The sequence below is a fragment of the Vipera ursinii genome (assembly GCF_947247035.1).
Source record: "Vipera ursinii genome assembly, chromosome: 5".
Lineage (NCBI taxonomy): Eukaryota > Metazoa > Chordata > Lepidosauria > Squamata > Viperidae > Vipera > Vipera ursinii.
In genome coordinates, this window is record NC_139518.1 from 25,776,082 (window position 1) to 25,799,770 (window position 23,689).

A 23,689-nucleotide genomic window follows, 5' to 3' on the forward strand; every position below is an offset into this window, starting at 1 on the left:
TTGTTCACAGTTTAACCTTATGTGTAATGTTAACATACATGTCGTGTAGAACTGGATATATCATGTACTGTATCCCTGCCAATAAGGGATATTCATTAAAGACAACATTATCTTCAGGTTAAATTTCTCACTTCTCAAATGTGACATTGTCTTATAAAGAGAATTTTGTGAAATACATTTTTCACTATTGGCTATTCATGTTATAAGGCACAATTTTGGTTTCATTTTATTCCACCAACCATTCTGCTACCAGCAAACTGAATAAAGCATTAATCCTCACATATGCTGCCGCCTGCCCAGTGGTATGAAAGTAATCTGTCAATCTTCTTCACTGGATCCAATTTCCCTGAAATGCGTATGTAATTGCAGCCTGTTTTTATATAAATCTGTGTCTTACATTAAACATTTATGCTATATATACAACGGGCAGAAAACACAGGGCTATGTACAACTCTAATGAAAGATTAATTGCAATGCATTCGTATTAAGTTTACAGTAAGTGTAATGAGATAGAAAAGGGGGCAAGGTTCTTTGGTATAAACCTAGGTTCAAACCATTTCTGATAGGTAATTATATAAAAGAGGATACAGTATTGTTATGTCCTGGGAAGCTTATCGCTAATGGTGAAAATACATAGTTTTGTGCAGCAAACAGATGGACAAGGAAGCATCTAGTGATGTGTGCAGCTCAGTCCAAATGGAGCTAGAAGAGATATCCGGCAAAATAGCAGATCTAGACAAGTGGAGAAAGATTTTCAACATTCGTGGGTAAGGTTTTTTTTTCTTTATAATTTTATGAGTACTAAAAATTAGATTGCTTTAAGGTCAGGTTTTTATGAAATAAGACCCACATCATTTATGAAGATTTTTTTGTAAACGTGTGTAGTACTAGAGCGTTCCCTATGTACTTCTATGACTGTACTAAGAGGTGAAGTGGTTTGATATAGAATGGTAATCTTTATGGTTATGCATGCATAAGCTATTTATTTGCTAGATGGTTATTTTCAACTGTGTTTTCCTTCATAGATTGGAGATCAGTCACAGAACCTTTCAGGTAAGTGTCCGCCATACCTTTCCAGTATTTTGATCAGGTTGATCTTTGATCTTACATAAAATTGAATGTATCAGTAGATTAATCTAGCCATCAACAACTACTCATAAAAATAGCTTGTGAATATAAAGGAGATGATGAGAGTTTTGACTTGTGCAATAAATCAAAGAAATTATTCAAATGGGCACTCAAAAATGTTTTCACACAGGGCTGTTTTTTAATTTTTGTAAGTTTAAATGCATTTTAGAAACTTTTGCATATTTAGATATCTTATGTATTATCACTAGTGCATTTTAAGAGAGAAAAATGTAATTCAGTTTTTCTATATTAATTTCTAAAGTATCCTTAAAGTAAAGTAGACATTTGTTTTTCTAAAAATATAGATGTGGTTAGGATAATTACACAATTCTGCCCTTCCCCAGCACTGAATCAACACATTTATGGTTCTATTTTTACAAATAAGACAGAGCCCCTATCTGTAATATTTGTGGTCTAAGAACGATAGTTAAAAAGTAATCAATGCCCAGTCTGTAATCAACAATACAGTAAAAAGTCACATATGGACATTTTGCATAAAAAGAAAGGGAATTTCACTGAGAGGGTTTTGATTAGAATTGTATGCATAACTGCCAATAAGAAGATTAGAAGCCACAGGTACATGCATGCACACATGCAAGCACACACACACACAAACATATCATATACATATTCATGTTTTCTGATCTTTTATTATTTTTCTCTATCCCTTTTTTCTTTGTCTCATCTTTTCCTCTCTTTTCTTTTTCACATTTACTTTATTTTTTAATGTAATTCTTATTATGTTATAAAATCTTTTAATAAAAACTATTTTAAAAAAATAATACAGCAAAAAAGTAGCTGTCATCACTAAAGTCAACCTGAAAGTGAATGTGATTTTAATTATGAATGAAGAAACTAAAATGTACTTCAAAAAGTATGACTTGGTCATCTAGGTTATGTATATGCATGAAAGTGGAAAATCATAACTGGGATGGTTTATATTTCAGTCCTGTTGTTGGCAAAAAAAAGAGGAAGAGTTGGGTATATTTTGGGGGGGAAAGTGCAGCATTCTGAATAAATGTGATAAGGAAGAAATTATTCTGTTAGGCAACAGAAGTGGATGGGAGAGAAAAAAATCAGAACTTGATGAATGTTAAATATCTACTTTCTTGTCTGATGTTTTGAAATCTTGGTTTAAGTGTAGATCTATTTTTGTAAACAAATAGAAAGGTTGATTACAGGTTTTGAATGTGGGTCAGAATTTTGGTATTGTCAGGAAAGCATCTTGAGAAAATGATATGGGAGAAAGGGAAACAAAATGTTTGCCAAAGGAGAAAGTATGAGTCTTGTATGAAGATGTAATAGAAAACAGATGAATTGGATGTAAAGAAAGAGGATATGAAAGCTGCTTGAAAAAAATGTGAAAAGAATTCCATTATAGAGTTCACAGAAGTGTGTGTAGTCAGGAAGACCAGTATGTTGTGATAGGCTTGACTGAAATGTAGCAGCAGGATGCCCATGATTGACAAATGCCTTTGGAAGGAACAGGCTCAACAGAAAAAGATGCTTGTGCTAGAGAGAGAGAGAGAGAGAGAGAGAGAGAGAGAGAGAGAGAGAGAGAGAGAGAGAGAGAGAGAGAGAGAGAGAGAGAGAGAGAGAGAGAGAGAGAGAGACGGACAGACAGACAGACAGACAGACAGACATATAGATTTTGGTGAGAATAAAAGAAGAGAAAAATAAAAGTAATGCCATTATTAAAGACCGCTCTGGGCAAGCAAAAAATGTAGATGAAGCTTTTCTGCATCTGATGCACTTCTTTCAAAGTGGTATACAATAGTGATAATGAGATACATACACAGTTCTCTAAAATGCTGAAGAGAAATAAACCCCTCCTTCTACAGGAAATGGAAGGACAGGCTTATAACCAAATATATACTAGGTAGTGTCCATAATATGTAGGAATTTTGTTGGAAATGCCAAATTTCAGAATGAGCTGAGGCTTCAAGAGATATTGAAAACAACAGAGTGTTATCTGACTGCGTTAGAAAGAAATGGACAGCCAGAGACTATAGTTCCATTGTGAGGAGAAAGTATGAATTAGTAATAGGTAATGATAAGAACATAGAATTCCTTAACTTCTATTTTGTGCCTGTATTCTCTCTGAAGAGAAATAGAGCACTAGCTTTATTTTCATTCTGCACTGGATGAAGGAGAAAATAGCAGCTTAGGATAGATGTACAGCTTAGGATAGAGAGCAAGAGACAATTTAGCTAACTTAAATGAAGGAAATAGTGAAGATGATCTTGGAATCATTTTAACTCTCATATGTTTGAGAACTTCCAGAGAGCTTGTACAAACCCAAGATGGAAAAAAATAGGAAAAAAGAAAAGGTGAGAAAAGACCCCATCAGCATATTTGGATGTGGTCGGATATGTAGGAGCTAGTAAAGGTTCAGTTGCAAATCAGTCATGCTGGATTTACCTTCAGTAGCATTACTACTTTAGTAGATCAGAAAACCATATGCGTATTGTACCTGGACCTCAGCCAAACTTTCATCTAAGTTGCTCATGATATGCTCCTTAATACAATAGTAAAGCATAGCTAGATGATACTACTGTTGATGGAGTGATAATTGTCTAAGATATTGTACCCAAGCATCCTTGTTAATAGTTCCATTTCAGCTAGGAGGGAGATATCAAATGGAGTGCCATAGAATGTGTAATGGATTCTAAGCTATTCGGTATCTTCATCAGTGACTGAAATGAGGCCATTAAGGAGTTCCTTATCAGCTCTGCAGATAGTACAAAAGTGCTGCAGCTGGGTAATACTTTAACAGGAAGAGATTTTTTAAAAATCTAGATATTTGAATTGTGGGTTGAAATGAACAGCACGGAATTCAAGGAAAACTGTAAAATTCTTCATTTCGGAAGGAAAAATTGAAAGCAGAAATATGTTAATAATAAATGTTGCAAAATTTGTTTATTTATTGATTAAATGTTTTGACCTTCCATCTTATCACAGGGTGATTCTATAGAATGCATGAGACTCACGTTGGCAATAGCACATGTGAAAAGTATCCAGCGTCCTTATCAACCACAAGCTAAACTTTAGCTTGCAGTGTAATGCAGCTGCCAAAAGGCAAATGCTAATCTGGGGTTAATTAACAAAAACATTGGTCCTGATCACAGTAACTATTCACTCTACTTTGAACCAGTCAGACCCTATTTGGAATAATGTGTCCAGTTCTGGGCATCAAAAAGGATAGTGATGAATTAGATGAGTTCAAAACAAGGGTACCATGAAGATGAGGGGTTTGTAAACCAAGTGTACATGAATGGTTAAAGTATCTGGGTTCATTCAGTCTACAAGAGAGACAATTGAAAGAAAGATTTTCAATTACCAGAAGGTGCATAGAGAAATTTCCTGGTGGTATAAACTCCCAGGCAGTAGAACAGGAGGTTCCACATGAAGCGATGATTTTTCCTTCCCTGGAAATAAAGCATGGGTTGGACTAGATGACCCTGAAGATTCTTTCCAATTCTATGGCTGTTTGATTCTATGAGTTGTGCTAACTGGAAATATGAAAAAATGATTGATAAAATAATAAAATAATGTAGATGTACAGTGAATTACAGTGGATTAGAGACCCAGTTTGGTCTAGTGGTTAAGGCAGACTATGAGTTCTACTTCTACCTCAGGCATGAAAGCCAGCTGGGTGACTTTCAGCCAGTCATGCTCTCTCAGCCTACAATGTCAGGATCCATCCCTTTTTGTTGGAAGAATGCCATTGTTATGTATTTACATGTTTAATCATACACATCAGTCATTAATATAGTTCAACGGGGCTGAGGTAAAAGCTGCGGCAGCTTTTGACAGCTGTCAAAAGCTGCCGGAGATTAACCACGCAGGCGCAAGCCGGTTGACAGCTCTCGGCTGTCAAAGTCGCCGGCTACCGCGCACGCGCCACCGATTTGACAGCTCCAAGCTGTCAAACCGGCCCGACACCGATTGGCTAGAACAAACAAAGCGGGAAACCGGCACAGCCCCGATTGGTTAAACATCTGACAGCTGTAAGTATAAATAGGAGCGCTGTTTACTTGTTCTTTGCCTGGTTCAGAATAAAGTTGAGTTCTGTTTAAACCTGCTGTCCTGCCTGCTCCTTCAAAGCAGCCATTATTGTTCCTTTGTAAAAATTAAAAAAAAAGAAAGGGGGGGAGATAATATGGGGCAATAGAAAAACTACACATGGGTTAATTTATTAAATATTCTTGGGCAGGAATTTTACAGATTTCTGACTTAATAAGTATAAGTAGTAACAATACCAATAGTTGGGCAAACAGTGCAGATTTACACCTAAAAGGAGGTCATAGACCAGATTTAACTCTTCAGCAGTTCAGTGAGAAATATATGAATATTGTATATTTGTCAATTTAGAGAAGCATATGAAGAACTCAATAGGCTTGAATTATGGAAATTTGTGCATGAATGGTTGATGAATGCAGTAGGGTAATATTTTTAGAGTAAAACAGAATGCCTAGCAAATGGTTTTGAGCAGGAAATAATGTGTTATGTTAGCATGTTTGTTTAATGTATTTATAGATAAATGTATTGGGACTCTATAAATAAATTATAATTCGTTAACCTATAATAACATTAAACAAACAAGTCTAATATGTGATAATGTTACAGTTGTGTTCATGGAGACAGGAACACATGTGTACTTTGAATACAGATGATGCCATTTTGCTGGTATAAAATTGAAATTGTTATACCCCTGTCATGGACCGATCATCATCTCCTGCGGCTGGTCTTCCATTTTGCCACCCCCCGTCGTGGGGCTGTTGAACCAACGAGATGGTTCCGCCCTAGGCGCTTAATGGACCCTGAGCAGTTCCAGGCAACGCTTGGGTCCCCACCTGCCTCCTTTGCCCACAGCTCGGCCGATGCCCTAGTGGAAGCCTGGGAAAAGGCAGCCACAGTGGCACTCGACCGAGTTGTACCCATGCGGCCCTTGACCCGGTGCAGATCCCAATGGGCTCCATGGTTCTCTATGGAGCTCCGGGAGATGAAGCATCAGAGACGGGGCCTAGAGAGCTGTTGGAGGTCCAGCCGATCTGAATCCGACCGGTTGAGACTAAGGTCGTTCACGAGATCTTATCTTGTGGCGATGAGGGTGGCAAGGTCTAACCACTTTGCTACCCTCATCACGTCCGCAGATAATCGTCCGACCGCCCTGTTTAGGGTAACTCGCTCCCTCCTTAATCAGGAGGTGTGGGAGGAGCCCTTGCAGGGTCGTGCCGAGGAGTTTAGCCGATATCTGTCGGACAAAATCGCTCGGATTCGGACCGGTTTGGACTCCGACTGGGCAGAGTCTGACGATGAGGACACGGGCAGTCTTGTCGATGTTATCTGGGAGGAGTTCGACCCTGTGACTCCTGAAGACGTGGACAGGATTATAGGGAAGCTGAGCTCCACCACGTGTTTATTGGACCCGTGTCCCTCCTGGCTGGTTTATGTGGCCCGGGATGGGACACAAGGCTGGCTCCAGGCAGTGATAACTGCTTCTTTGAGTGAGGGTAGTTTTCCTGCCACCTTGAAGGAGGCGGTGGTGAGACCCCTCCTCAAGAAGCCTGCCTTGGACCCAGCAATTTTAAACAACTATCGTCCGGTCTCCAACCTTCGCTTTTTGGTGAAGGTTGTTGAGAGCGTGGTGGCGCATCAGCTCCCTTTGTTCTTGGAGGAAGCTGATTATCTGGACCAGTACCAATCGGGTTTCAGGCCCAGGTACAGCACGGAGATGGCATTGGTCGTGCTGGTGAATGATCTCTGGTGGGCTCTGGACAGGGGTTGTTCCTCTGTCCTAGTCCTGTTAGACCTCTCAGCAGCTTTCGATACCATCGACCATGGTATCCTGCTGCGGCGTCTCAGAAGGTTGGGAGTGGGAGGCACAGTTTTTCAGTGGTTCTCCTCCTACCTTCTGGGACGTTCGCAGTCAGTGTTGGCAGGGGGGCAGAGGTCGACCTTGAGGCCTCTCATTTGTGGAGTTCCCCAGGGATCAGTCCTTTCGTCTCTCCTGTTCAACATCTATATGAAGCCTCTGGGTGAGATCATTCGTGGTTTTGGAGTTGGGTATCATCAGTATGCTGTTGATACCCAGCTTTTCATTTCAACCCCAAACCACCCCAGTGATGCCCTCGACGTGATGTCCCATTGCCTGGAGGCGGTCCGGGTCTGGATGGGGAGAACAGGCTTCGGCTCAACCCTGACAAGACTGAGTGGCTGTTCATGCCGGCATCCGGGGAAATTCAGATTACTCCATCTCTTGCTATGGGGGGTGAGTTATTGCCCCCTGTAGATAGGGTGTGCAACTTGGGGGTCCTCCTAGATTCACAGCTCTCTTTAGAAGATCATATAGGAGCTGTGACTAGGGGGGCCTTTGCCCAGGTTCGCCTGGTGCGCCAGTTACGGCCCTATCTGAACCGGGATGCCTTGCATACAGTCACTCATGCGCTCGTGACCTCTCGTTTGGACTACTGTAATGCTCTCTACATGGGGCTGCCCTTGAAGTCCACTCGGAGGCTTCAACTGGTGCAGAATGCAGCCGCGCGAGTTGTGTTGGGAGTTTCCCGATACTCCCATGTTACACCTTTGCTCCGCGAGCTGCATTGGCTGCCGGTTGCCCTCCGGGTGAGATTCAAGGTGCTGGTAATGACCTACAAAGCCCTACATGGCATGGGTCCGGATTACCTATGGCAGCACCTGTGGCTGGCGTCAACTTCCCTCCGTCCAGTGCACTCCCACAGAGAGGGCCTCCTCAGGGTGCCTCTGATCAGAGAATGTCGACTGGTAGCCCCCAGGGGGAGGGCGTTCTCTGTGGGCATGCCAGACCTGTGGAACCGCTTGCCAGTTGAGCTCCGGATTGCCCCCAACCTTCGCTCCTTCCGGCGGGATCTAAAAACTTATTTATTTGAGCAAGCCAGCCTGGTCTGATGGGTTTGGGGTTGGGTTTTAATATGGTTTTAACTATTGTATATATCGGGCATAAATCATTTAATCGTTTTTAACTTTTGTACTTTGTTTTTTAATGTTTATTGCCCTGTACACCGCCCTGAGTCCTTCGGGAGAAGGGCGGTATAAAAATTTAATAAATATAAATATAAATAAATGATTTGCAAATGTTAAATGAATTGTATGATGCAATGATGTAATATATTAAATGTAATATATCAAAAGCCAAAATAGTTGTTGGTGGAAACAGAGTAAAAGATTGCAAGTTATACCTAAAGAAATGAAATTCTGTATCTTAATAGTCTATTTACTAAAGATGGGGAAAGTGATGAACAAATTTCATAATAAAGGATGAAAAATGGGTTAGTTTTAAATAATAATCTAGTTTTAATTAGATTTCCTGTTCTTTTTATTTCCTGTCTTTCTTTTGCTACTTTCTTTTGCCTTTTTCTGAACTTTGTATAATGTAGCTTTCTCTGAAAAGCAATAATATGATGGGTATGTATGAATATATGTATAAATGCACATTCCTGCACAGAATTAATCACTTAGAGGTACTTTTAAATTTGATAGATGGACTCCTTATGTTGGATCAGAGCAAGAGCATGTTTTGTTTAAAAAAAATCCACCAAAATACTTTGAGTCAGCCAATATTTATGTAAGTGAATAAATATTAACAGAATGGATGTATAAACCATGCATATGGCTGTTTTAGAACAAAGAGCAAAATTGAGATCTACTTAGTTCAGAAGTGCAGTGATTACTCTTTATCCATATAAATATACTTCATGGCTCACAATCAGGCTTCACCAAAAAACAAATTTAACAAGAACTATTTAAAATAACTATTAACTTATGTGGGAACTGGAGAATCATTCAAAATTTCTGTATGAAAACCATATCTCTATTTCCAGGATTACTTATGGTATGGTTACTTTGACATTTATTTCTAAATAAGATCACTTTTCTTGAGTAATTCAGAATATTGTACTAAGTCTGTTCTCCTTTTTAAATGCCACCAGTCACTTGATAACTTGTGACGTCTTTCATTCTATCCGTTAGCTATGGATAGCAGACTAAAACTAAGCCAGCTCAAAAGATGGGTAGGTTCCAAGTTGAGTTATATAGAAATATTGCAGGAGGAAGTAAAAAGGAATCAAATTGTAAGTAAGACAAATATTTGTCTTTTCTTTCTTAATACAGAAAGTAAAACTGCCATGTATGCTTGAGAATTCAAGGAGTTGATTATTTTTAACTAGTTAAGTTTGCTGTACATTATAATACATGAATCAGATTATAAATGGAACAATATATGTAGCTCAGGGGTAATTGTGAAAGCTCTTCTGAACCTCCTAATCCCAAATATTTCAATGGAATTTGCTTCTAAGGAAATTTGTTCAAGCTAAGTACCCACATTATTATTGTACAAATTGTACTTTCTGCAAAGGAACAATACTGTTTGCCTTTAAATTACTGTCATCTTTTTAAAGATGTTGCATCTTCAAGAATTGAATTTTCAACCAATGGTTGAAATTAATATGAAAACCTTGTTATTACCTTGCAGTTAAAATGCTGTCATGTTTCTGTTTGTCCATTTCTTCATCTTTTTCAGAAATACCAAGACTGTAAATCTGATAATGATAAAGAAGATGCTGCTGGAACATCTCAAAATAAAAACCCCTCAGAACAGAACAGGTTTCCATTTAATACTCTATATTCAATCCCCAAAGCTGTAATCATTTCATCAGACCTAGGAGGGCATCCCATCTCATTGGAAATGGCTCTGGTAAGCAGATCTTATCAATTAAGCATGAGCTGAAACTTAATCTTGCCAGAATTAAGGAAACAGAGAATTCTTATCCAGCCATGCTGTTTGGATGCAGACTGCAGTATACCACTGTTAGAATAATTAAAACAGATGTTTATGGGAAATGATCACTTGAAATGCACAAACCTGATACCTCACTAGATATAGAGCAATGTAGACATTAGAACTGGATCTCACAACCAAATTACATAAGTTATTTTGGTGAAGAAGGGTTTTCTCTTTTTGGCACCCTCTGCTACTAACTAGCATATAAACCAAGATTAATGAAACACAACTGTTTTATTTGCCTAACAAATGATGCTCAACCAATAACCATATTATGATTTAATATGATAGCCTGGTTCACATAGCATGCTAAGACTTATATATTATAATCTAATTTAACCTAGACTAGCAAATCAAAGGAACATAACCACTGTGATCTCCATGATTTTGCATTCTCTAGCTCCAGTGCTATATTACCTGTTTATTCCTGTTGACTACCACAATTTGTTTGAAATTGTACTTCCAGCACCTCTTAAACATTAGGGATAACCTGCCTCTGTTTATTTTCTTGCTGTAGTGTTGTTCTGGAGACAGGCCACTAAAATTATATTTAATGAACTGCGTTGGAAGGGATCAGTTTAAAGGGGTTTCAAGTCTACAGCCAGGACTAACTTGTGGGTTATTGCCATCCCTATTTGGTTGTCTGGGACTTAAGATGTTTAACCAATGCCCAATTTTCACTGCCAAAGGTTGCAAAACAAAAAGCTGCATGCCATGGAATTCCCTTGTTTTGGCATGGCTGCTTAGAAGAACTAATACTGTATAAAACAGAGGCAAAGCTCTTTACTCTATGACATTTTAAGAATGGTTTTATTGATTTGTGAGCTAGTGATTTTACTTCGCTTTTTCTTCTATCTCTATATAGTTTGGCTCCAGGGCTTTTTTGTTTTTGCTTGGCTCTCTTATTATTATGTCCTACAATGATTGTATATATGAGATTTTTAATAACATCTCCAAGAGCTCTTTGATTGTTGGCTAGCTTAATGGTGTACTAAATAAATCTATTTTTCCCATTCAAAGGAATTGCGAAGGATGTTATTTGGAAACACATTTCAAGTCTTCAACTATGAATGGAAAAAATCGTATTTCAGGTTTCACCACCCTTTTACTGATTTGGCCTATGCCTTAGAGATGGATAAGGTAATGTCTGCCCAACTTTGTTTTTTAACTAATAAGTATTTTATCAGGATCTCACCTATTTACTAAAGGTCCAACCCAAAGCCACATCCATCTACTTCAATTCTGTCTGTCTTCTCTTTTCTGGAATAATAAAAATGGATTGCAAGCAATCTTTCTCCCTTAGAGAATTGTATATCTTTAGACCAACATTCTGTTGCTATAATGGATACTTGCACAAAATCTAGTACATATGGAGAATAGATACTTGCACAAAGTCTGTTGTTGTTGTTAGTTGCGAAGTCATGTCCGACCCATCGCGACCCCATGGACAACGTTCCTCTGCATTCAATTGGGTATATCTTTCTTTTTCTCCCTTGCCTTTCGTTTCCCTCCTGTCCTCAGCTATTTGCAAAGCTTCTTCAGACAGCCATTATGCTTTCTTGCATTTCTTTTTCTTTGGGATGGTTTTAGTTGCTACTTCTTGTACAATGTTGCAAACCTCTATCCATAGTTCTTCAGGGACTCTGTCTATCAGATTTAATTCCTTAAATCTAATTGACACCTCTACTGTATATTTGTCAGGGATATGATTTAGTTCATACCTGAGTGGCCTAGTGCTTTTTCCTACTTTCTTCAGTTTAAGCCTAAACTTTGCAATGAGAAGCTCATGGTCTGAGCCACAGTCAGCTCCTGGTCTTGTTTTTACTGACTGTATAGAGCTTCTCCATCTTTGGCTGCAGAGCACATAGTCAATCTGATTTCTGTGTTGACCGTCTGCTGATGTCCATGTGTAGAGCCGTCTCTTGGGTTGTTGGAAAAGAGTGTTTGCTATGACCATCATATTCTCTTGACAAAATTCTATCAGCCTGTGCCCTGCTTCATTTTGTACTCCAAGGCCAAACTTGCCTGTTATTCTGCTTATCTTTTGGCTTCCTACTTTAGCATTCCAATCTCCCATGATGATAAGGACATCATTTTTTTGGTGTTAGTTCTATAAGGTGCTGTAGGGCTTCATAGAACCGGTCAATTTCATCCTCTTCAGCACCGGTGGTTGGGACATAGACTTGCCTTGGATTCGAATGGAGATCATTCTGTCATTTTGGAGATTGTATCCCAGTATTGCTTTTCCTACTCTTTTATTGACTATGAAGGCTACTCCATTTCTTCTGAGGGATTCTTGCCTGCAGTAGTATACCTGAAGGTCAACTGAATTAAATTCACCCATTCCTGTCCATTTTAGTTTGCTGATTCCTAAGATGTCAATGTTCAATCTTGTCATCACTTGTTTGACCACGTCCAGCTTGCCTTGATTCATGGATCTTACATTCCAGGTTCCTATGGAGAAAAAATCTTTACAGCATCAGACTTTCCTTTCACTACCAGATACATCCACAGCTGAGCGTCCTTTCACCTTTGGCCCAGTCACTTCATTCTTTCTGGCACTACTAGCACTAGCCCTCTGCTCTTCCCCAGTAGCATATTGGACGTTTTCCGACCTGAGGGGCTCATCTTCCAGTGTCATATCTTTTTTCCTTTTGGTACTGTCCATAGGGTTTTCATGGCAAAGATACTGGAGTGGGTTGCCATTTCCTTCTCTAGTGGATCATGTTTTGTCAGAACTCTCTGCTATGACCTATCCATCTTGGGTGGCCTTGCACGGTATAGCTCATAGCTTCATTGAATTATGCAAGCCCCTTCTACATGACAAGGCAGTAATCCATGAAGGGGATTACACAAAGTCTAGCACATAGGAGAAGACTTTCTTAACCAATTATGTGATTTTTAAGTATATTTGCATTTTCTAGAAAGAGAATTGGTAAATCCAACCTATATAGGTTCAGAAGTTTCCAGTTGACTCTAGGAACTACTGTAACTGCTCTGAAGCTTGTCATGTAAAGCCAAGAATAGCTGCATGCCAACTTTCTGTTGGCAATATTCACCTTTCAAACTCAAAACGTATTCATAATAACAAGAGCCAGTTTCTTTTCTTGTTTAAGATTCTGGCCTAGAAACCAAGAGACTGTGAATTCTAGTCCTGTCTTAGGCATGAAATGTGGCTGGGGAACCTTGGGCCAGTAATTTTTTCTCAGCCTACCAAGCTTGTTATTGTAGGGAAAACAAGAGGAGAAATGACTATTTGCCGCTTTGAGATATTTATAAAAATAATAGATAAAAAAACTAATAAATAAATAATAATAATGAGCAATAATTTATTAAACATGTATGCCACCTGATTCACACAGACATGTAAATCAGGAAAATACTATACATACTAAAATTGTGATACTGTACTTCCTGGATCTGGCCACCTCTATGCTTTCCAAGACCTCAGCTTGATACCTTCTTCCTGCCTAAGCAGAAAGCAAGGAATTAATAGCTTTTTGTTTAATTTCATGATTTGGAAAAATGTTTGCCCACTATTGTTCTAAATAGAGCTTGGGAATGTATGTTGCTCAAAGCTCAGTCTCCTGTAAGCATTGGAGAAGATCCCCAATACACTGAATTTGTAGCATAGTGTAAGCAAATCACAGAGCAATTAATTTACTCTTGGTTTTGTTTTTTCAGGGTGGAGCCACAGCAATCCAGATGGCAGTTCAAGTTCACATCATGAAACACTTTTTGTTTGTACAAAACAAAGAAGAAAATATCTCCCTTCAAAGGTAAGGAAATGTATACATCTGGGATGGGGGAGAATTTTATTTATTAATTTCTAGATGAATCAGGAAGAACATAGTACAGGTATGTTCCTCAACTTACAATCATAATTAAGCCCAAAATTTATGTTGCTAAGCAAGACAGTTGTTAAGTGAGTTTTGCCCCATTTTACAACTTTTCTTGCCACAGTTGTTAAGTGAATCACTGCAGTTGTTAAGTTAATAACACAGTTGTTAAGTGAATCTGGCTTCTCCATTGATTTTGCATGTTGCAAAAAAAGTGATCACATGATCCCAGGACACTGCAACTCTCATAAATATGAGTCAGTTACCAAGCATTTGAACTTTAATCACATGACCATGGGGATGCTGTAATGGTGGTAAGTGTGACAAAAGATCATAAATCACTTTTTTCAGTGCTATTGTAACTCTGAACAATCACTAAACAAACTGTTGTAAGTCGAGGACTACCTATAATAGCATTTGCAAATCATGACTTAGAGCTGAGGGACACCACTTTGTCTGGGCTGAAAGCCTTAGTTGGCCTTTGAGTGGTCTGCCATGGATTTCAGTCCCCAAAGTCACAGGTAACATCTAAATCTGATTTTATTTCATTTACTCTTGAATTTAATTAAAATTGAAACGTAATTATATTTCTCTCCAGTCATTCATTTGCTCACAGAATTTGGAGGTCTTGATGACCACACCCAAGGCTTAATGGGATCCCATATGGCTCTAAAACTGCACCTATTTTCATGTGAAGGGCAGCAAGCCTCTGATCTCCCACTCTTCTCTCAGAAATCCAGAGGGAATGTTACCTCCTTCAATATTCCTTTAATTAACCATATGTAACTTCATTTTTCAGGCAGTACTCAGTCCTAAATTTGAGTAGATTTGCAACAGAACTCCCACTCTGTTCAACAGCATCTATTTAATTCATGTACATTTGCTGTCATATCTCTGTCCAGTGGAGAGCAACTAAAGAGCAATCTCCACTGCTAGTTATGAATAGACAGGAACTTTGTAATTTGCATTAGGAAAACAATACAGAGAGTATAACAGAGAAATAATTTAAGCAATAATAAGCAGTGGGACTTAGTGGGATGCACCCAGCAGGGAAGCTTAATCATAGCTAATGCTCCCTGCCCATTACACTGAGCCATCTTGGAAAGTTACCTGTTCATTTGTGTCTCTGCTTATATTCATAGTTTGTTATCTCTTTTTTCATCTCTGAGGTCCATTTTTTTGCCTCTTTGTACTCTTGGGGAAAAACAACCTCCCTTCAAGAGGTATCCATTTCTGATTTTCTTACCAACTCCAAGCTCTCTATGAGCAGCCACTCTATCATTTTGCTTAATCCCTTTTAAACTTAGCATTTCCAAAGATCTTATTTCCTCTCTTTTTGACCTTGCTCTGTTAAATATGTGAAAGCATTCAATACCTCACTTCTCAATATTATTGCAGCCAACAGTATTGCACCTCATTTACTGGACTTACTCGCATTTAACATTAATCCTGGTAAGTTTCATCACCCAACTTAAGAAACTGAGGTTTGATTCTACCTTGTTGAGCTTGCCATGGAAAGCATGGACCGTAGTTTCTTACTTCATGATATATGATATACTTGCAGTTAATAAAAAGAATCATTTCTGAAAACTTTTCTCAGCCACTTAGGAAAAGCCATGGTGAGAGAACACATCCAAGTCTTCCATATTTTATTTTAACTTATGCACATTGTGCTAAATCAGGGTTTGGCATTTTTTTTACACATCCAACCCAATGCCTTTTGAGAATAAAAATAAAAGAAATGGTTCAGAAGCTCCTGATTTACTTTCATGGTTCCCTATGACCTCTCTCTGTTTGGCTTTCCAGTATATCTGAAATAAGCCTCAAAGACCAAGAAAAAACTCTTACAACAGCACTAGCAGATATTCTGTGGACAGCAGGAGAAAGTCAGAGAGCAACTATCTGCTTTATCTCAGATGATACTTACATTACTGCAAATATAGAGTACGAAGTGGATCACTTTACTGAACAAGTAAGATATTTTAAAGATCTGGAAAGGAGAAATATTTTAGTTGAAATATTTCTTACACAATGTAAGAAACACTCAAAAGTGCACAAGCTAAATAAATACTTAGAATGAATGCCACCCATTCAAAGTCAGAATTTTAAGAATTTAAGTAGTCCTTGACTTATAACCATTCATTTGGCAACCATTCAAACTTACAATGGCACTTAAAAAGGTGACACACAATTGGCCACTTCACTTATGACTGTTGCAGCATGCCCACAGTCACAATCAAAATTTGGGCACTTGACAACCGGCATGTATTTACGATGGTTGTAGAATCATACACACACACACTCTTAAGGACTACCTATAATATTGACAGGCTATTTGGGGAAGACTGCTGTATATGATAGAATAGGAAACCATATGTGGATGCAGAAATTCAAATAACCCATTAGATGCTAGGAAAGAGTTAACTTTTATATATTACTTTGCTGCTCTTTAGGCAACATCCACATTTTTCTAACCCAGTTCTGGCAGATTTTACTAAGGTGAACTGTAGGAGACACATTATTCAAATCAGAATAAACAGTGCTTGTCTGTGATAATGCTGAATGAGGTAATTACTATTTCTCACAATGTATTTTGTTCTTACTGGAATCCAACCACTTTATGGGCACACTGTAGATCTTAATATTTCTTTGCAGGTTCACCTGTTTGACTTTGTTGAGAAAGAAACAATGCAGCACTTTATCTTGGATCACATACACTGCGTAAGTAGAGGCTGTGCAATTGATTTACAAAACTAATCTGTTTCAGTCATTTCTTTTTACTGTACACTGAAAGAGAACTACAGTTCTGTGTATTTTTCTCTTAAACAGTTACCACCTGTTTATTAGGGATTATTGTTAAATCATCATACACAGGATTGCTGTCCTGTTTATATCCAGAAGTGTTAACTAATTCAATTTTATTCTTACCCAGCTGCTAAATTTTTTATATATTTTGAATAATCATGTTTGTTTTTATATGGAGAAGCTTTTTTCATCTTGGCTTCCAAAATCTGACTATTTCTTCAGCTCTTGGATTAGAGTGGGCAGTGAGTCCTGTCTACTTGATTGTTGTTCTTCTAGCATTTGGACTCTTTTAATGCATTGTAAAATTATTATTTTTGTGTACAACCCAGAGTATTGTAGAATTGGGCAGCCTTGTAAATTTTTAAATAAATAAATAAATCCATGCTGGTGAAGAATTTTGAAAGCTGTAATCCCAGTATATCTGGAAAATATCAGGTTAGGGAATACTGATTTTGGATAATATTGTAATTAAAAACAAGAAACAACACCTAATTACAATTGTCAGAGAAGTTGGGCAAGGTTAAATAATTCTTGTTTTCTTTCATCTCTTTGAATCAGCTGAACTCTGAGGGAAGTCATGGGGTGATCTTATTTCTATATAGTTTACTTTTCTCCAGGACATTTGAAAGGTAAAATGCTTTTTTCCCCTTTTTTAAATACTTAGATTTAAGTTAAGCAATTATTTACCAATCAATGTGTATACTTTAAGATTTTGAAAACGTTGTTTACATTCATCAGTAAAGAAAGTTTTAGAAGAAAATTTGATCCATATATTATCAAATGTAAGAAGAAATTACGTGGGTTGATGCAACTGTAATTGGCTGCTGGCAAAGTGTTCATTTTTTTTTGGTCAAAAAGATTACTGTGGTGCCATGAGCTAAGTCCAGTTGCTCAGAAGACAATTAGCAATATTATTTTAGTTAGGCTTATTGAAGAAAGCCCTACACACTTCCCCAAATGTCTTTCATGGAATAGCTGGTCTCCTTCTTACTCTCTGAAGCCTCTCAAAATGGTTCTTGCTACAGTACCCTACTTTTGTTTTTTGTTACGCAGGTAAGCACATTTCTTTAAAAATGCTGAAATGCTTATTATCTAAAGTTGCCTGTTAGGCTTAGAGACACGTTCTGGTAAACAAAAAATGAACTGGAGGTTGCCACTTTACATTTCAGCATTTCTCTTTTTTTAAAAAAAAATTAAAAAACGCCATAAGGGTAGCAGTGAAGTATCTGCAGGCACATTAGTGCTCAGGATTGCCTGCCTAGAGTTGTACAATGCTTCAAATTCAATAGAAGAGAATATTTGTGGCTCAGTGCTGAACTGTGGAGTCCTTGGTGCTCTCTGTGCTTGGTTGTTTTCTGGCACATGTTTCATTACCCGGTCAGGTACCCATTACCAGTTGGGTAATGAAATGTCTGCAAGCAAACAACCAAGATAGAGAGCATCAAAGACTCTACTTCAGCTCCACAGAGAAGCTTTTCAATACATATGGATACAAACATAGCCTTTGTTTGCTAACAGTCCCAATTTTTTTTCCCTTGGGAAAAAGAACCTTTGTTGTATGGAATCGCAGAATGTTTTTCTACTGGTTGCAATGTCATAATAAAAAGTACAGAATTATAACCACATGCTATGCAAATTGCAAAGCCAAAACCAAAGTAGCAAAGAAGAAGAGAATTAAGAGATATAGGTAATGCTACATAATAATAATAATAATAATAATAATAATAATAATAATAATAATAATAATAATAATAATAATAATAATAATAATACCCTTCAATTAAATGACCCTTAATTTTCCAATTCATGTTTGTTATATCTTTGCTTATTATTTCCATACCCTGCCTCTCACCAGGGAGTTCAAAGGGAGGTTTATTTGATTCACTTCCTTTCCGTTTTATCAACACCATAACTCTGCTTCATAAATTCTACTTGAGTGTTTATATAAAGAGAAAGGCCAGGCATGATCTCCATAATTTTAAAAAATGAAATATGCTGTGAGATAACAGATGATCTGTTCACACACAATAACCTTCATGACTGGATCTGATTGCCCAGCTAGGCCTGATGCTTTAGTTAATATTATACTGATTATTACACCCTCCAATAATGTTAAACATTGTTCATTCTCATCCTATAGGATAGCTGAAATGGGATTTTGTGTAGATGGCAAATTATAAATGAAGTTAAGTTAACAAAGTGAAGTTAATTAAGAGTTAAACTATAAGTGAAACCAATTCTATAGCATTTTCTTTGTGTTTGGCTGAACAGGCTTCAGAGAGATCTAGACTTCACCACAACTCACCTGTTACAATGTAGACATGGAGACATTAGCTGCAGACAAGTAAGTCTCCAAATGTAAAATTGATAGTCTTTGACTACTTTTCATAAATACATAAAAATGGAAAAAATAATATGCTGCTATACTTTAAAGTGTCCAGCTACTGTGCAGTGTTGGGTTTCAGGGTTTAGAGATTGTAGTCAAGGCAATAGATTTCTTGACGTTTTGCCAGCAGCTGCAGCTGGCATCTTCAGAGGCAAGGGGGTTTGTCTAGCAGACCACAGGCAACTGAGCAGCAATTTTACTGGGCTCTTGTCTTTATAGTCAGGTATCCTGATTCTTGATACTAGCTGGAAGGGTGATATTGGTCCTTTCTCCCTTTAGGCAATTCTGAATCTCATTTTAACTGGCAGAGCAAATCCACATGTGTTCAATGGATGCCAAAAGCTTGACACTGAAGGCAGCGTGCAAAAAGTACTGCATGGAGTCCACTCCCGCAGCAATGTTGGCTACTTACGATGGAGTAAGGAAGACGCAGAACAGTACAGATCCCTAAAGGTGTGGAAAAGTATTTAAAGGTGTTTTGCTCCCTTGATCAGCCAGTCCAGTCCCCATAAGAGAGTCTCAAAATAGCTTTGAGACATCTTGAGCGAACAAGAGTGAGAACAATGAGAAACAACACTCAGCATACAGAAGAATATAAAAAGGATCTTGCTGGGTGAAATAAACTGTTGATCTAGCTTAGCATTTTGTTCTAACAGGGGCCAAGCAGGTGTTAACATGAAGCTCATAAGCAGATGTAAGTCCTATAACCCCCTTCTCCCAGTAACTAATAGTAATGCTGGACATTATATGTGCAAGCAAGATTTTCAGCCTCCGAGCAGAGACACTTGCATGCAGCCTCCCATGGTCTTTCCACCCCTCTGAGGCACCCTGAAGTCCTTACTCCACCGCATTCCCTCTTTGCTCATAGACTGAAAATCCTGATTACATTTCCACTCCCTCTCATCTCTGGAGGCTGGCTGAAAGAGCTCCCTGACAAAGGCCAAGCCAGCAGAGGGGTGAAATCCTTCAACAGAAGGTTCTTTTGCTCTGGGGGCTGGCTGAAAGTGCTCCCTACCAATATCAAAGCAGACCCAAAGCCAAAACCCTTCAGCAGGGAGCTTTCTGAGTCAGACCTCAGAGACGAGAGGGATTCCTCTGGGCAGCCGGCAGCAATTTGCAACTTTCCCTGTTGACATTCTGGGAAAGCTGGCAGAGAAAATTGCAAATGGCAATCACATGATCATAGGACACTTGGCAACCAGTTGTAAGTGCGAACAGGATACTAAACACCTAAACTGTGATTGTATGACTGTGAGTGGAGGGCACATCCTCTCTTTATCTGGAGAGGTTCCAAGAAACCAGTCTGCTCACCAATTCATTGGTCTTTGCTGCAGTCATCAGCTCCACTTTAGGAGAGCTGTCTTAAAGTGGAGTTATATTTTATATTTCATGTATTTGTAATAATCTCTGTTTAGTATTTGTTAGGTTGTTGGTGTTGCCACAACTCATGGAAGATAATTTTATAATTCATGTGTTTTTCTCTTTCATCATTCGGCTTCACTGGATAATTCAGGCTACTTCTTGGACTGTCTTAACATTCACAGTCCACTTGAGATCATTTTAGAAGAATTAAATATCCTAGGAAATGATAGCTTGCTGTCCCAGACATGGCTAATTAGACATCCTCAGAAGAATCCAGAATTGTTCCCAGAGTGGTTGAAATAAAGAACTACAAGGAATTATCACTACTTCTCACAGACAGTGAAACTTATTTTACTTTTATGCCAGATTAGCCTTTTTAGAATGAAGTGTTAAATTTAAAATTTACAAATATGTGACTCTAAAAAAAACATGCAAATGCATTTTATTTCATTTGATGCATAACTATAACTTTTATACTACAGGTTGGAAGCATGTTGAAGACACCAAAATTGCCAATATGGCTGTGCAACATAAATGAAACATACAGTATTCTCTTCAGCTTAAACAGGTTGTTATTGTCTGATTGGAAAATGGAACATCTCTTTGATTTATATTTATATAAAGGCAAGACCTCCCCAAAGAAAACTGTCCATCTAACAATAGGTAGGCATTTATATTTGTTGGAGAAGTATTAAAGGAAGATGCTTATTTATTTTTCTCTTTCCCACAAGTAATGCTTAAATCCGTTTCCCTGTCTTTTCTGATCATTGTAAATTAAATTTTAAAAGAAATATTGGTTTAAATGCCCCTTCTAATTTTTAACTGTAAACTGATGAATCCCAGATTTAAAAGTATTCCTAAAAATTATTAGAAAATCACCCAAACTATAAACAAATTAAAATAAACAATCTAGCACCTCCCTCCCTCTTAAAAGATCCAGCTCTGACTGAGAACTGGCTTGAAAGAAATACAGTTTCTGGGGGAAACTCCAAAAGCATTGCCAGTAAAGGTAAGGCAAATACTCCGATTGTTTCAAGCCATATAATCCGTATATAAGACCAAAACGAATTCTTTACCTAAAGATCATATATATCATAAAACTGTTCTCTATTGTATACAATAAGTGATGTGCTAAAGCAGGGGTCTCCAACCTTGGCAACTTTACGACTTGTGGACTTCAACTTCCAGAATTCCCAAGGTTGGAGACCCCTGTGCTAAAGTGTTGTAATAAAAAAAGTACAGGTTTGAATATCATAGCATGGAGTGCTGAAAGCATAGTAAATCAAATCAATGGTAGAATGAGAAGGTAGTAGGCAAGTGGTGCCTTTTTAAATGGAATGGGACAATTTGCTGCAGCCAACCCTCTGTGGCCAATTCACCACAGGACAATTCGCCCCAGGACAATTCAACAATTCACCTTAATTATTTAAAATAACACAGAGAGAGAGAGAGAGAGAGACAGACAGACAGACACAGACACAGACACACAGACACACACAAACACACAGACACACAGACACAGACACACACACAGACACACACACACACACATATATATATGTATATGTATATGTATATGTATATGTATATGTATATGTATATGTATATGTATATGTATCACTCATATTTCATTTTGTCCCTCCTTTGGCATCCTTTTTTAATGATTCTATTCCACCATTTCTTCAATATTCGTGTAACTCTAGTTCCGTGGCCAATTGTCCCATAGTGAGTTGACCATGGCAAGTTGTCCCATGGTGAGTTGGCCAAGGCGACTTGATCTTGGTGGGTTCACTATGGCAAGTTGGCCGTGGGGAGTTGTTCTAGATCCCTTTTTAAGTATTTGGGAGGTCTCCATTCAGTGGATAAATAGACAGATGCATAGATGAATGATTGGATGGAGACAGAGAGAGCGAGAACACTGAAATCAATAGCCTAGTAAATGGAAATGTGTGAAGAAATTCAAACAATTTAATGACATAGAATGATAAATGCACAAATGCATTTTCATATTTCAAAATATTCTGTGATTAATAGAGTTAGAAGAGGTCATTTAGGATATTGAATCCAACTCTCTGCTCAGTGCAATAATCCAAAATAAAGCATCCTTCCCCTATCTAGCCTTTATTTGAACATATCCCATGAAGGGAACCCAACACATCTTTGGATAATTGGTTTCACTATTGGGAATGTGCTTTTTCTAACATTTAACTGATAGCCGCCTTACTATCTTCCATTTCATGCACTCTGGAATTATACAGAACTGGTCTTGGCCACTTGGTCTCTTGTATGAAGAACTGTAGGCAATGGTCCTAATCTGAAATGTAGCTGTGTGAATATAGGGCATAATCATTTCCCTTTGTATCATTTCTCCCACAAAAGTTGAACTCAAAACCGGTTGTGCATGAAACAGAGTACATGTATGTTTGCTGTTCTCCTCTCAGATACACATTCTCATCACTGGGAAGAAAAGCACTGTGTGGATAACGGGGATCCCAACAAAAGAGTGCCATCTCTGGAAATGGCCATTCGAACTAAATGGGAAGGAGCTGCCATCAGCTGGAATGGAACAACTCCATTCTTCTGATCCAAGTGACTGGAGGAGAGGGTCTTTTTGAAAGGTGCTGCCCACATGACCCTTTAAATGAAAGTGATAAGAAGGAAGACAGCCTATTGCTATGAGTTGAATTAATTAAAAAAGTTGCTACTGCTAATTACAGGAAAAAATTAGCATCCTGTGCAATTCACTCAATTGCTAAACAATACAGCAAGATACAATGGATTGCAGCAACATGAGCATTTGTCTATACAAGTAGCCCTCATTTAGTGACCACAATTGTGAACATCAACTCATCACAAAGTTACTTTTTCATTACCGTTTGCAGTTGCTGTCCAAGGAAGTCACTAAACAAGAACTACCTGTAATGGAAATGTAACTGATATGAAGTAACTGAAAATGAGCATTAAGCACTCTTGCTCTTGAATAGAGAGAATGGTGAAAATCATGGAAATAGCTTCATTCCTCATCAACAAAAATTTACTGGCAACATCCCTGGCTGATACTTCAGTATCATCAGGCACAAAGAAACCACTTCTATTCTAAAGGTTTCTTTATGGGAGAGGGGGAAAAATCATTAATAAAAAAAACTATATGAAACTCAGTTTTGTTGAACAACAAGTCCAACCAGACTTAACCAACATGGCCAATGGGGATGCTTGAACTGTAACTTATCTACATCTTAAGGCTCTGTGATTCCCCAGTTATGTGTTCAGAAGTTCAGTATAAGCAGAAGTGATCTTCTTCAGATTAATGCTATCTCTGCATCAACTAGTAATGTGATAGGTACACAT

At 38.1% G+C, this 23,689-nt stretch overlaps 1 protein-coding gene across 1 annotated transcript; it reads left to right on the top strand.

Annotated features, from left to right (window-relative positions):
- Nucleotides 1-654: 654 nt before the first annotated feature.
- On the top strand, nucleotides 655-22,925 carry MINDY4B (MINDY family member 4B; the record flags this gene model as incomplete). The annotated part of the gene is made up of 12 exons (XM_083364940.1): nucleotides 655-767; nucleotides 1,026-1,053; nucleotides 9,689-9,862; nucleotides 10,970-11,089; nucleotides 13,634-13,728; nucleotides 15,595-15,760; nucleotides 16,444-16,509; nucleotides 17,152-17,222; nucleotides 18,865-18,937; nucleotides 19,259-19,432; nucleotides 20,824-21,004; nucleotides 22,783-22,925. 12 exons carry the CDS (start codon nucleotides 655-657, stop codon nucleotides 22,923-22,925), a joined length of 1,404 nt encoding a protein of 467 aa, XP_083221066.1.
- Between the last annotated feature and the right edge of the window lie 764 nt (nucleotides 22,926-23,689).